At 37.7% G+C, this 13,029-nt stretch overlaps 2 protein-coding genes across 11 annotated transcripts in view; both read right to left on the bottom strand.

The window, feature by feature from the left end:
- Positions 1–3,863: 3,863 nt before the first annotated feature.
- On the bottom strand, positions 3,864–7,615 carry FGFBP2 (fibroblast growth factor binding protein 2). Of its 3 annotated transcripts, none has more exons than XM_064449170.1 (2): positions 7,242–7,615; positions 3,864–5,674 (listed from the first exon to the last, which is right to left on the bottom strand). In XM_064449170.1, exon 2 carries the CDS (start codon positions 5,658–5,660, stop codon positions 5,082–5,084), a length of 579 nt encoding a protein of 192 aa, XP_064305240.1. In that variant the 5' UTR covers positions 5,661–5,674; positions 7,242–7,615; the 3' UTR covers positions 3,864–5,081. The 3 variants fall into 3 exon arrangements, with proteins under 3 accessions (XP_064305240.1, XP_064305239.1, XP_009506681.2); XM_064449169.1 differs by having other exon boundaries at positions 3,864–5,736; XM_009508386.2 differs by having other exon boundaries at positions 3,864–4,233; positions 5,069–7,615.
- A 490-nt stretch (positions 7,616–8,105) lies between these two features.
- PROM1 (prominin 1) overlaps positions 8,106–13,029 on the bottom strand; it is a 68,145-nt gene continuing 63,221 nt past the window's right edge. For 4 of the 8 annotated variants that reach the window (XM_064449178.1, XM_064449174.1, XM_064449171.1 and 1 more), the window contains 4 exons: positions 12,831–12,946; positions 11,666–11,734; positions 9,798–9,838; positions 8,106–9,568 (listed from right to left, as the gene is read on the bottom strand). In XM_064449178.1, coding sequence (XP_064305248.1) covers positions 9,820–9,838; positions 11,666–11,734; positions 12,831–12,946 — 204 coding nt within the window. In that variant the 3' untranslated portion in view covers positions 8,106–9,568; positions 9,798–9,819. The remainder of the gene's footprint in view (positions 9,569–9,797; positions 9,839–11,665; positions 11,735–12,830; positions 12,947–13,029) is intronic. The other 4 variants (XM_064449175.1, XM_064449177.1, XM_064449173.1 and 1 more) reach the window with 3 other exon arrangements.

Below are 13,029 nucleotides of genomic sequence, written 5' to 3' on the forward strand. Positions count from 1 at the left end.
TATTGTAATAGAGCTACCCTGGAAATTCAGCGCCCGGCCTCCTGCCTACTGTTTATGCAGTTGACTTTGTATACATGATGTGAAAGTGAAATAAACAGACTCTCAGGATGTCTGATATGACATGTCCATAAGATAACATCAATGTCTTGTCATCATACTGACTGCATTTCTTCTGCTTTGTTTTCTTATTCCTGTTTTTGCATATGTATCACACACTTCTTGTCATTGTAAAATGATCTGTGAAGTCTGATGAGAGCAATTCTCTTGCTTGTAAGGGAAAAAGCAGAGACATCCAAAAGAAATCTCCTGTACTGCATCTGACTCCTCTTCAGAGAAGGCGGCAGAGGTTGGGAAAAGTAACAGCAAGAGAAACAGAAAAAAAGAAATTGACAACCATAAGTCTCCTGAAGACGTAGGAATGGCAACGGGCAACTTTGGGGAGTTTTAGGTTTTTGTCTTCTGATTTTTTGTGGAAGATCTCTGTCCCTACAACCCATGCCGTATCAACTACGACACCTATTGAAAAAAATCAAGAATGCAAAACGTAAGACTGCAAACCATGCAATGACCAGACAAGATACCAAAACACTTCACTCAGGAAACACCAGAGAGCACTACTGCATAGTTGAGATGATTTACAGGCAGACTAAGCAACATTATGATAGAGGTATGGATTTGGTCTACTTTAACAGAAATAACCTACACACTGCAAATGGCAATTTTCTTAGTTTCTGATTATTTGATTCTAAGGCAATCAGACCTGATATTTGGTGTTCCTTAACACCCGAGTTTTGTGTTGATTTTCGCTGCAGTCAAACCCAGGCTAAATAAAAATATGTACCAAAAGACAGAGGCACTGAACATGAAGTCATCCAAGATGATGCATGTGACTTAATGATGGGGTCTGCCATCAGAACATACTTAAGAAAATAATCTCTCTTTCGATTTGACATAGTTAGAATGGCTGATCTAAGAGCATTTTTTGCACTTCAAGAAGGCACAGATGCTAACAGAGGGGTCCATTATTAAATAACCAAAACTTTTAACCTTCCTTCTGCATTTCCATTATAAATCATAACAATGCAGGCCAGAAGGCACCTTTGGAGGTTTGTAGCCCAACCTCCTGCTCAAAGCAGGGTCACAGTGAATTCAGACTATGTTGCTTAAACTTTGTCCAGGTGGTCTTGAAAAGCGCCACAGATGGAGCTTCCAGAGCCACTGTGGGGAACCTGCTCCTGTGTTTATCCTCCTTACAGTGAATGTTTTTCCTAACCTGTATCCATTTGTGACTTATCATCTCTTTTTCTCCTATCACACAAGTCTCTGAAGAGCCTAGCTCCATATTCTCTATAGCTTCCTCATATGTGGCTAACAGGTCCCTCCTAAAGCCTTCTCCAGGCTAAACAAGACCCATTCCCTCGGCCTCTCCTCACAGGAGTGTGCTCCAGTCCCAACCATCTTGGTAGCTCTCCTTCAGACTTGCTCTAGTCTTTCTTGGATCTTAACTTTGTGTGTTAAGTACATGTTCTCTTATACACAGGTTCTCCAAATGCTTCATTTTGCTTTTCTCAGAGGCTTACCTGGTCAAAGTAGCCAATACTCATGATGCTTCTGTAAAACCTAAACATGAGGATGCTGAGGCAGGTGGACTACCTCACATTGCACTGAATTAGTAGCAGAAGCAGCAGGCCTGGATATCAGGGGTCTCCCCAGTTGCAGGAAGCCAGGCAAACATTTTTGCCTACTGTTCCTCTGTCAAGAAAATAAAGACAAATTCTCTCCCCACTTAAGCGTACTTAAGAGTACCCTGAGGTACTCACATATACGGGGACTAACAGGTTAACCTAAAATGAATGAAACAGCAGGTTTCATTCATTCATGAGGTACCTGAAGATCACATTAAATTCACCAAACACTTCTCAATTCATCCTTTCATTAATGAATAGCACTTCCATACCAAGAAGGTAACTAAAATGTCATGACTGTACGTTTCTCGTGCTACACACAATTAAACGGTAACGTAGCTGATACAATCACAGCGCTGTTACGCTAAGGTGGGGCATTTCAATTAACAACCAATTTTTAAACATTTTGAAAGCAAGATCATTATAGTTAACTGACTTGCTGAGGGTGCATAGTGCTGCCTAATGAAATGCAATCCAAGCCATGCATCACCTTGGTACTAAAATCTTGACTTTTCTGTAGAATTTAGTGCTTAACCATGTACTTTGGATCCTGGATATTTTACAAAAAGCATTTCATCAAAGAGGGGCCTTTGGTGCAAGACTATTTGATTTCCAGTTTCCACTTCAACAGTGAAGCTTCAGGGGGTCATTCCAGACAACGCAGTGCCAAGCGGAGCGCCCTGTGCAGCAGAGCTCTGCTCCACCAAAACGAGATACGAGTTCCCTGGGAAATAGCGCACTAGCAAGGACGCGTGACATTTGTCCTCTACTAAGCAGAATCAGTGATGGCCACGTATGTTAGACTGTATCATCAAGAGTTCTACAAAGTGTCAAGACAACGTTGCTGCCTTCTGTGCTCACTGCATATACGTAAAAGAGGGCACAGAGGAGACTATTTTCTTTTGGTGAACTGATGAAACCTCCTCTTTTCTCCTGCTCTTAGTATGGTGGGTGACTGATTCTCCCACACTTCTTTCAATACAAGGCATTGCCTCATTTTTGAGGTGATTCCTGATGTAGTGGATACTACTGCAAAATACTCACTCTGCAGCGTGGACCTGTCATCACACAAAAAAGGAGTTTTAAAATATTTAAGAAACACACCTCAAAAAAACCCTCAACCTCCCCTTAACATTTCCAAACAGTTCCCAAATATCACTTTGATGCATTTTGCATGTCTGCAAATCAAACAATTATAATAATTTCTATGACAGAAATAAGTGAATAGGTGTACTACTACATTTTTTACTCACAGCACAAGAGCCTGGCAAGGGTAATTGAAGTTACAAATGAAGATTAACCACATTAGGTTTATGGCTGACAAAAATACATACTTGCTTGAGCTTGCATTTTCTCAGCATTCAAGATATATTTCTGCCTTGTAAATACAACCTGCACTGATCCCATGTTCATTACTTGCTGTTCCTGTCCTTATATTTCAAGAGGTTCAGGGACAGAAAATTATTTCAAGGTTTTTTTGGTACAAGGCACAAAGTTAGTAACGGGACAGTCACGATCTGGAATCATGAAGCGTGAATTACAAATCCGTGAGTAAAGCAGAAGTACTTAAGTCCACAACACCTTGCAGAAACTGTTCAAAGGCAAATACAGAAAGCTACTAATTCCTGTGGTACAAAGTTTTTCCAGTTATATCCCTGCTGCGAAGCTCACTTGGGAACAAAGGGGATCATTGTTGAAAAATGATCTGAATATAAATGTGTTGTAATCTCTGAAAACAGGCTATTAGGTCCTGCATTCTGGTTTGATGAGATTTATGCAAGTGCCCAAGTGCACAGATATGAGTTACCTTTCAGAGTATTTACTGAACCCAAACATTATATTACCGCTAACAAATCCTAATAAAACTGAACTCCACAGATACATCACAGATGGACACTCCCAATCTGCTATGTTTAGAAATGTATTCTTACATTACTCTCTTATTTCTCCAATCTTTTTTTCCCTGCTGGCTGAAACTTATCTTTATAATATAAATGTAATAACATTGAAAATATTAATATTAATGAAAACATGTTCACAGTGGGAAAGTAATGACTCAGACCTGTAACTTCTCTTACTCATTCTACCAGCAATCCCTTAAGAAACAAGCATCAAATACCATGACTTTATACAAGTAGCACCACTTGAAATTTGAAGAAAGCATACCCGATATGTTTTTTAAAATCTTATTTTTATTGTTTGCACTAACTGTAGCATCATTTACAGCTTTCATCTCTAACAAACTGGGGCAAATCAGCGCCCACAAAAACCTATTGAGGTCAGCACTCTTAAAGCAGAGCCTTGGTTACATAAATGCGGTACACCTTGGCGCGTAACAGACCTAGGAACAGTTAGTTCATCCTTACACTTTAAGTACAGTCACTCCAGTTTCATGCATTTTTCAGGGCTATTAAAAAGTTTCATTTTAGGGGTGCAAAGCAGAAATAGCTACAAGATTTATAGAGATGACTAATTTTTAAACCAGAATTCTTACATCTAAATTATTAAACTACAGCAAGGACCCTTCTTCAGCTGTAAAAATTTTGCTCTGCAAAACAAAAAAGAAAAAAAAATTATTCACTTTGCTGTATTAAGCACAAGTAAGATCATTAGCAGCCTAAACACTTGCTGCCTCATGCTGCATATATTCCCATTTCTGTGAAAAGTTTGCCAGGTTTAGTCACCAGCTCCTGGCTTTCTCTCTAAGCGAAGTGGAAGCAGGTATAAAACCAACCACTTCTATGAGGTCTTTGCCTTTTTAAAACCTGGCTGAAAACCTGAGATTTACCAGACAAGTGCCCGCATGAGATCCCCTATAGGCTTTACAGAAACAGATCTGGAAACCAAGCCAGTCTGTTTGGTTTTACTCATTTCTGCAAATTATTTATGAACTAATTTTTAAAATTAAAACGGTTAATTATTAACTAGCAGTTTTGATGAACAAGCTTTATCCTCTCAGTTTCTGAATGCCATTTAAAATTCTTCTAGCTGATGCATTTGTTATTTATCTTACTTCACTGGCTTCAATCCAAAAGTCAGCACAAAACGGAAGCAATGACAGAAGATGGCAAACAAGCCCAATTTGAACAGAACTGAAATACTACAGGATCTATAACACATAGGACAAACATCTCAGTATGTACCGAAGACCTCACAGGAGGCTGTCAGGGCGTCCTGAACTAGTAGCCATTACTGGGAGTTTAAGCCATCCAGCCCCTCAGAAGCCACAGGACAGGCTTTGCCATGTTAGATTTTAGTAAGCGAGCCTAGAACCTCCTCGTCCACACCCCTGAAAGACCCCCATGATCAAATTAAAATAAAACAAAACTACCAGAGGATTACTTTTAGGTATATTCTGCTGCGCTTCAAAATGGGAGTTTTACCTGAAGCAAACCCTTAACCTCCAAAGATGCCAATAATGTAGGAGCAGAAATCATGCAGGGATTCCCAGCAGTGTTCCCGTGCCAGTTTCATCGCTTCCGTTTCATTTTCAGACCCTTGACCACGTTGGGTTGGTTTTACAAGAGGTAGTATTGGAGGTTTCTGTATTTTCTTAACAGGGCTTTTCCCTGCTCCCCTCATAGAAGTTTTCTGGACTGATTTGTCCTGGTTTGCTAGATCTTCTGGCTCCATACCAGCAGCTACTTGCTTCATGAGAGCCTCTGTGGGAGCCTTTTGGCACATGGTGGCCTTCAACACTTGTGTGGATTCACAAGCGTGCGGGAGCTTTCTAAGTTCCATGGCAATCTGATTCCAGTAGATCTTTGGATTGTTTCTGAAAGGACGACAGACTGATGGCTTGCCAGTGAATTCACACCAGTAGGACATGCCTTGGCTTTTGCATTCAATTCTGAGTTTCATCTCCTCATCCCCACTCATGCTCATTGTGCAAACATCTTTGGTTTTAGTCCGAAAATTGATTTCTTCACCATTGCTTCTTTTCTTTGGCTTCAGCTTCTGCCCCAATCCTCCCATGCCACAGATCACTACTAGGAAAAGAAGAGCAAAACTCTTCATGGTGAGAGGAGTTGATGGAGATCCTTGAGCAACGCTATCCAAAAAAGCAAAAGCAGTAAGTGGCTGCTTGCAATTTAAAGGCTTGGTGCACAAAGAAGCCTCTTTCCAGCGAAACGTGGGATGCAAGTTGGGTTTTTTTAATAAAAATAATAAATCACACTTCAGTAGGCATGTGCCCATAATTTATAGCTTGAGGGAGTGTCGAATTAGCTGTGAACTCCCAAGAAGGAACAAGACAAATCTTGTAAAGGCAGTTAAGTACAGAACGATAGTTGTATAACCGAGCAGCACATTCCTATCCAGGATGAACATGTCATATTTGATTTTTAACAGATATTTTCCATTCTCCAGCTGCTTTACAGCTATCTCCATGCCAGAGCTTGTAAGACCATATTGAAGTGAAAAAAAGATAAAAGTGCCAAAGCAATCTATGCAGCTACATCTGCATGATTATAAATGTGTCCTACTAATAAAGGCTGATTTTTGGAATGGGTTTTCTGTGGATTTGCACAGTAAGGATGCAGCTTTAGTACTTCATTTTGTCAGCACATGACATCCAGTGGGAACACATGGAAGAAACCAATGCATGCTCTTTGAGCATGAAAGATTTTTAGACTTACAATATTTAAGCAAGATAAGGAATAAAGCTTTAGCAAAATAAGGTATTATGGATTTCCTGTTCATAATAAATGAGCTGTAAAAATGCCATAAAACAAAGGCAAGAGAATACAAGTATTCTAGTGCAGAATCTTGTACTAGCAGTTTCTGCTGCTGTAACTGAAACCAGAGCTAAGGAAAATCATGGTAACTCCCTTGGCATTCAGGAGGTCATGAGGAAAAATCCCTGCTATGCTGTTGCAAGCCACAGTGCTCTTCTGGCTAGTAAGACCCCACTAGGCACTGCTTTCAAAGACATGTGTGCTACACCCAGCCCAATCTGAACAGCTTTTGGAAGGGGTATCATATTATTTAGGTTTGCTTGAATGCCTGTGGGGTACTAGAGACCCTGGGTTTAAGAATGGCCATACATAATGGAATAGAATACCATTTTGTGTATCTAGCCACTCAGTAGGTATCGATGAAGAGAATACCAAGGCAAAAACATGCATTTAACACAAACAGTGAAGCAGAACAAAAACATAAAATTGCAACAAATGTTTCTCTAATACTAGACAAGAGAGTCCCTAGCTGCTGCGGCACCCCAGCAAGTCTGAGAGCCTGAAGATGGAGGCACCTGGAACAGCCATTTCAGCCTGAACCTTGTTCTTCCAGTGAACGTGCCATGAAGCTCCACATGACTAAATACCATTTGACAGAGAGAACAACATTGTTTTCTTTTCATCCCTCTCTAAGGCTATTTTAATAACATTTTAACTAGAGGTCTCCTTTGTAGATTCTTGCCATTTGTTCCTCCTGACTGTCTCTTTCAAAGCACAGTGGTGTGGCTCTCCAGTCAAGTCTTAGGAGAAACAGCAACACTACAAGCCTACTTAAGATGTATGGTTCACTCTTCTGTTGTTTTCTGGGGAGTCTTCTCACCTGCATTCCAGCCAGCCAGAAGAATCTTGTTGCCCACCTCACACTTCAAGGATTTCAAATTCCTACTGCAAGCACTCGAAAACCTCCTAATATTTGACAAATGTTTTATTTACACTTGGTTATACACCACAGTTCCTAGACTAGAAATTAAAGGCATTCGTCTCTCTTGTTCCAATAATGGTTAAGGAGTTCAAAACTACTTAAAAGTTACTTTATACAAGTTTCGTATCTCTTGTTCTGAAAGTTTTTGAAGTGTAATCATGAAAACAAATCAGACTACAAGGATAAGGGTAAATATCAAAGTTTGGACTCAAGACCTGTGGTATATTTACGTATTAGTTAATATGTTACTGCCAAGTATTTGTCTCACTCCCATCTGACATTTGTGTCTTCTGTCTGCCTGTGCTTCAGATGAAACAGCTCATGGTTTGTTATATCAGTGGAAAACAATTGTTCTTTTACAAGTTAAGCCAGGATGCCAGCAGTGAACTATGAGAGCTGAAGAACCGGCAAACGTTTAATTCTGCTGTCAGTGCTACGGAAACAACAGAGGCAAGCGGTAACACCTTGAGCACTTGCAGGGTATATTGATATCTTCCACAGCTCATTAGCTCGAATCCTACCATATTTCCATAAATCATATCCTTTGTGGAAGTCGGAAGCTCCCTCACTAAGAGTCAATGTTCTTCCAGTCCTCCCTGCTCCAATTCTTGGTCTCTTATCTTGTTTAAGCTAAAGTCATCAATAACAGTCAAATACAACAGAAATTTTTAATCAGGGTAAAAAAAATTCATTTTCATAAGATTTTAACTCAGTGCAACTCCTCTGAGATGTCTACACAACAAAACAATTGAGAATCAAACATCAGGTAGTTAAGCAAGTTCTTTTTTATTTAAATGAACTGGGAAACATTTTCTCAAATTAAAAATAGAAACTTTTAAAAATCTGCAGTTCTGAACATTACATATACACATATGCTACATCCTGTCAATTAGAAATGTTTCCATTTATGACCTAGAAATGAAAAATTTAAGGTTATTCCAGATTAAAGATTGGTATCACTTTTCAGCATTTCTTTATAATTATATGAATGATTTACAGGATTGTCCCTACTTCAAGCCAATGAACCTTGTTGGAAACAAAGTTAACAATACTGATATATGAAGAGACACTATTTTAGATCAATATACCGAATTACTTCACCCACTGAAATGTTTTACACTAGTAACATAGTTACTTTTGGCCTTGTTGATGAATTCTGCTGTTTACTAATTCAGCAATGCAACTGTATGCCTGAATTCAGTGCAACAACTCTAATAGTACATAGGTTAACTCCAATTGCTAAACACATTTGAATTTCAATATTGGACATCATATTCTGAAATTATTTAGCAAAAAGAGTATCACTGCCCCCTGAAAGAGCCACAACTTAAAAGTGATACTATTAAGGACATTACAGAAGTGAGTGTGAACGAGGGAAAGGGAGACAGAGAAAGTAAAGCATTCTAAAAATCACCAACGTATGACGTGTCTCATGCTCTTTTTGAGTACTACTGAACTCTAGGAAGCTTAGCTTTTTTGCTATATTACACATCACACACACTCCCAGCCCTCCCACCCAAAGAGTTTCAAAACAAACTTCACCAAAAAGTCTCTTTTAGGTCTACATTGCAAATCCCACTAAATATTAAATAATTAGAAAAGAGGGAGAAAACGAAACTGCAACTGAACATTTTAGAGACACAAGGAGACACTGTGGATCCCACTACACTTCAAATTTAGTCCAAAGTGGTCATTCAAGAGCACCAAATAGCAACACTGATCATGCTGGTAAATTCATTTGTGAAGAGTATTACACAATATTAAAATCTTAACTAAACGCCTATAGGTTTTAAGAAAAATGTATATACAAAAGTCTCTGCATACAAAATGTATTTTTCGGTAAACATGTATGTACTGTATTTAACACAAATCAACAATTTAAGATAAGAACTTGACCACTTGTCAGAGGATTGCTAGGCAAAGGCTGTTAATCTAATCAATTTCTATACTGTGATGTAAGGTAGAAAGCCCAGTGTAAAAAAGTAAAAAAGGACAAAAAAAATTTAATTCAAGCCTTGAACAGTGGTATTTGAGAGGCAGTGCCCTGATCACAAATATTCTGTACAGTAGTTTATGGCATAACATTCAATAGTACATTTGCGATTTACAGTACAGGTGACATAAAACAAGTGGCTCAGGATTTGGAAGATGAATGCAAATGCCAATACCCTTGGAAGAATAATGATATATTCCCGTAGAAGAACCTTGAGCCTCATTTATACAGCCTGGAAATAATCACAAAAACAATTCAGGATAATTTGGTGAAGGCAGAATTATAATGTCATTTAAGCAGAATGAAGGCATAGATTTTCATATGAACATCAATATAGTTCAATAATTTCTACATTTTTTATTTCTAAATCTTAGAGCACTCATGTTACAGAAAGCAGAGCAGTCTTCCTAAAAATAGTAAAGTAGTGATACACCCAGAATTGACTTAAACTTATTACTTACCCCTTAATGTTTCCAGTTTGTGTTACCACTGTTCCACAGAGCTATACAAGAAAAAAACACAACCATAATTTTCATTTACCCACAAATGGAACAGAAATACCTTATCTAACTAAGGTGAGACAAGATATACTTCATATAGATATCATACTTGTATTTACATATCTTATATTTGTAGATACTTGCATCTCTTTCCAGCAAAATAATCCAGCTGATTTTGAAGGACAAAAAACCCCCAACCCCATACTATGGGATTCTTTACACCTGCAAAAGTACAGGTGTACAGAGATCTATTCAAAGTCCTATCTCTCAAAGTATCTCCCAAAATAGTTTGTAGGAAATGAGAAAAAGCAAGGAGAGCATAAAAGTGAAGTGTTTGCTGAAATAAAAATGAAAAAACAAGAATCTATTGCTATGGGAATCCCCAACTGGGAAATTCAAAGCATATATCCCATAATTAGCCGTTTTTCAAATTATCTCAGTTAGCACACCAGAAGACAGCATTGCTTTAAAGTGAATCTCTACATTTTGTTATGGAAGCCCATTTTGAGTTACTTAAAATTTAGGAAAAGGAAGTCAGGACTGAACTAGTGGGTCTTTGTTTAAACAATTATTTTATGTTAGTTATTTCTAGCTTATTCAGGAACACTGTATTAAACTATTCATCAATCACTGAAATATCACAGAAAACATGCTATGAACCTCAAGAGTATTAACATTTGTATTAAAGATTCAAAGATCAGAAAGGGACTTCTAAGACCTGAGCAATTATTAGTTTCCTCTTATGTAAAATATCGAAAGGCCTTAAAACTGAGGGTCCTTAGATATGCCAGTGGAGAGTACTGTTGAATTAAACACCTTGTAGATTAATTTAGGGAGTGCCCTTAAGTTGCAGAACAGCCCATGGCAATTGTGATGATAAATATCACTAAAAACATCATTGTACGTAAACCTTCACAAGGAAATGTAGAATCAAGATTTGGTCAGTAAATAATTTTTGTAAAATACAATTCTAATAAATAATATACCACTGATGCAGCCATAAAATCTGGCAAGACTTGCAAACTTTGAGCTCTCTCAGTATTTACCCATTACTGAAAGAATGATGATATCTTACTTCTCTGCCAATACTCAACCTATACTTTCAGTCATGAAGTTGCAAGTTAAGGCATAGTGAGCCTTGGATTTCAATCATAAATCAGATCCTTCCTTAAGCAACTCAGCTATTTTGGAAACCCAAATACTGAAGTTGTGGGGCATCCTATGTTATCCCCAGGGAAACTGAAAGTCTCACAACTAGCTAAGGTTTTACAGCACAAAAGTTGTAGAGACAGAAAAGAACCCAAACCTCCTCCTTTTTAAACATGACTTGTATTTGTTTTGTGATGTTACACTAGTTCTACCCATGCAGAAATACCCATTTTCTCTGTGTTTTCTGCATACCCTGGATCGCCTGCTCTTTGCACAGAAAAAGCACTACTTCTCACCATCTGAAAAATAACTCAGGAGTAAGAATGCATGCTATCCTATCATTTTCAACTGCTATCAGGGTGTTTTGCTATGTTTATCAATTTAGGACCACCCACTGTGCTAGACAAATGCCTAATTACCTGGAGTTTTAAGACCAAATTTAGGCAATTGTTTCATTAAATTGCTGGAAATAGTAATTTTTTGTAGTAACAGTATCTGCTGTTACGTAAAGAATATTTGAGAAATATAAATTACACAGCATTTTCTATAGTGAGTAATCATGCAAAAAACAATATGTGATTTAGTGATTCACTTTAAAACGTGCAGAAAACTGGACAGGTGATTAATATAGTAGATTAAGTAAGGACACATGAAGGCATGCAGTTTCAGACTTGGTTTACCTTGTAAAAACAGGATTGTGTATACCATATAAATGCTCTTTATGATAACCATTATTACCATTTTCTGTACTGTAATAAAATAAATACACCAAGAAAGACCATGTTACCTATAAGATGCACTATGTACAGTATGGCTTCTAAGACATGTACGTGGATGATGGTATTATATGCAAAGATAAACTGTGTCTGTACAATAGAAGACAACTATTCCTTTGTAACATTCAGGAGTTATGGCATAATTATAATTTTACATTTTTAATATTTTAAATATTTTTATATTTCAAAAAATTAATTAATTATTCTGCTATTCTTGTTGAGTTGGATACTCTAAGCTATAAAGTCTGGTGAAACAGAACATGTTACCTCTTTTGAAGTAACAAGTTACATTAAAAATAGAAACCCTCCCACCTAAATAAAATAATTTTAACAAATACCAGAAAAAATGTCTTACGTCTTCATAGGTATAGCTTCAACACTAAAAAACGCAGAAAGGGAGGAGTAATTAACTAGGCACTACTTAAGTGAGTAATTTTAGCTGCACGTGCCTGTTTCTGCTCTCCTGACTTGTGAACGTGTAATGAAAAATGACCAGTGTGAAATTTGAGAAATGCAGTGCACAGGCTAACTGAACAGTGAGCAAAACAAGAGTAGAAAAGAAAACAGTAAAAACAAAACTGATGGGAAAATATGTAAGAACAGTTATCATAAAGTAAAATGCCAAGTCCCTGAGACAGAGGAACTGCAATTGAAAAAGGAAAGACTGGTTAGGAATAACTAAGACAGTAAGAAAGCAAATAGTTAATTCAAGGAGTTTATAAAGCAGGCATAATTCACTTTAACAGGTTACTCAGCAAAGCTAATTACTTGCACATTTGGAAGAAAATTATATAAACACTGTACACGATGCTCTGAAGATCTCACTCTGAAATAAGTTTCTCAAAGTCAGAGCTGGCAATATCTGCACAAAATCACAGCAAGTCAAGGCAACCAAAGCCTGCCTGCATGAAGCGCTTTGCAGGCACCAACCCAAACCTCATTTCACAAGAACATGCAGTTCTAATCTGACAGCTCACAAGGTTTAAGGATTATAGCGCCTTCATGTGACAGACTACAAAAAACATTTCAATCCATTTGCCATTTGGCTTACTTAGGAGTGTATACTTACTCATCATATACATCCTCTGTATCCATTCTACGATAGTATTTGGAGAGTTTTACAGCAAAAATTATGGCAGGAATTAAAAATATTGAAGAGCCTCCCAAACCAAACCAAAAGGTATTCTGAAAATCCAGGAAAGAGAGATCACAGAGAACATTTATCAGAAAAGTACTGAATCCTTGACTGGTATTCTAAGCATTGTTAC

This window comes from Phalacrocorax carbo, chromosome 4 (genome assembly GCF_963921805.1).
Source record: "Phalacrocorax carbo chromosome 4, bPhaCar2.1, whole genome shotgun sequence".
NCBI lineage: Eukaryota > Metazoa > Chordata > Aves > Suliformes > Phalacrocoracidae > Phalacrocorax > Phalacrocorax carbo.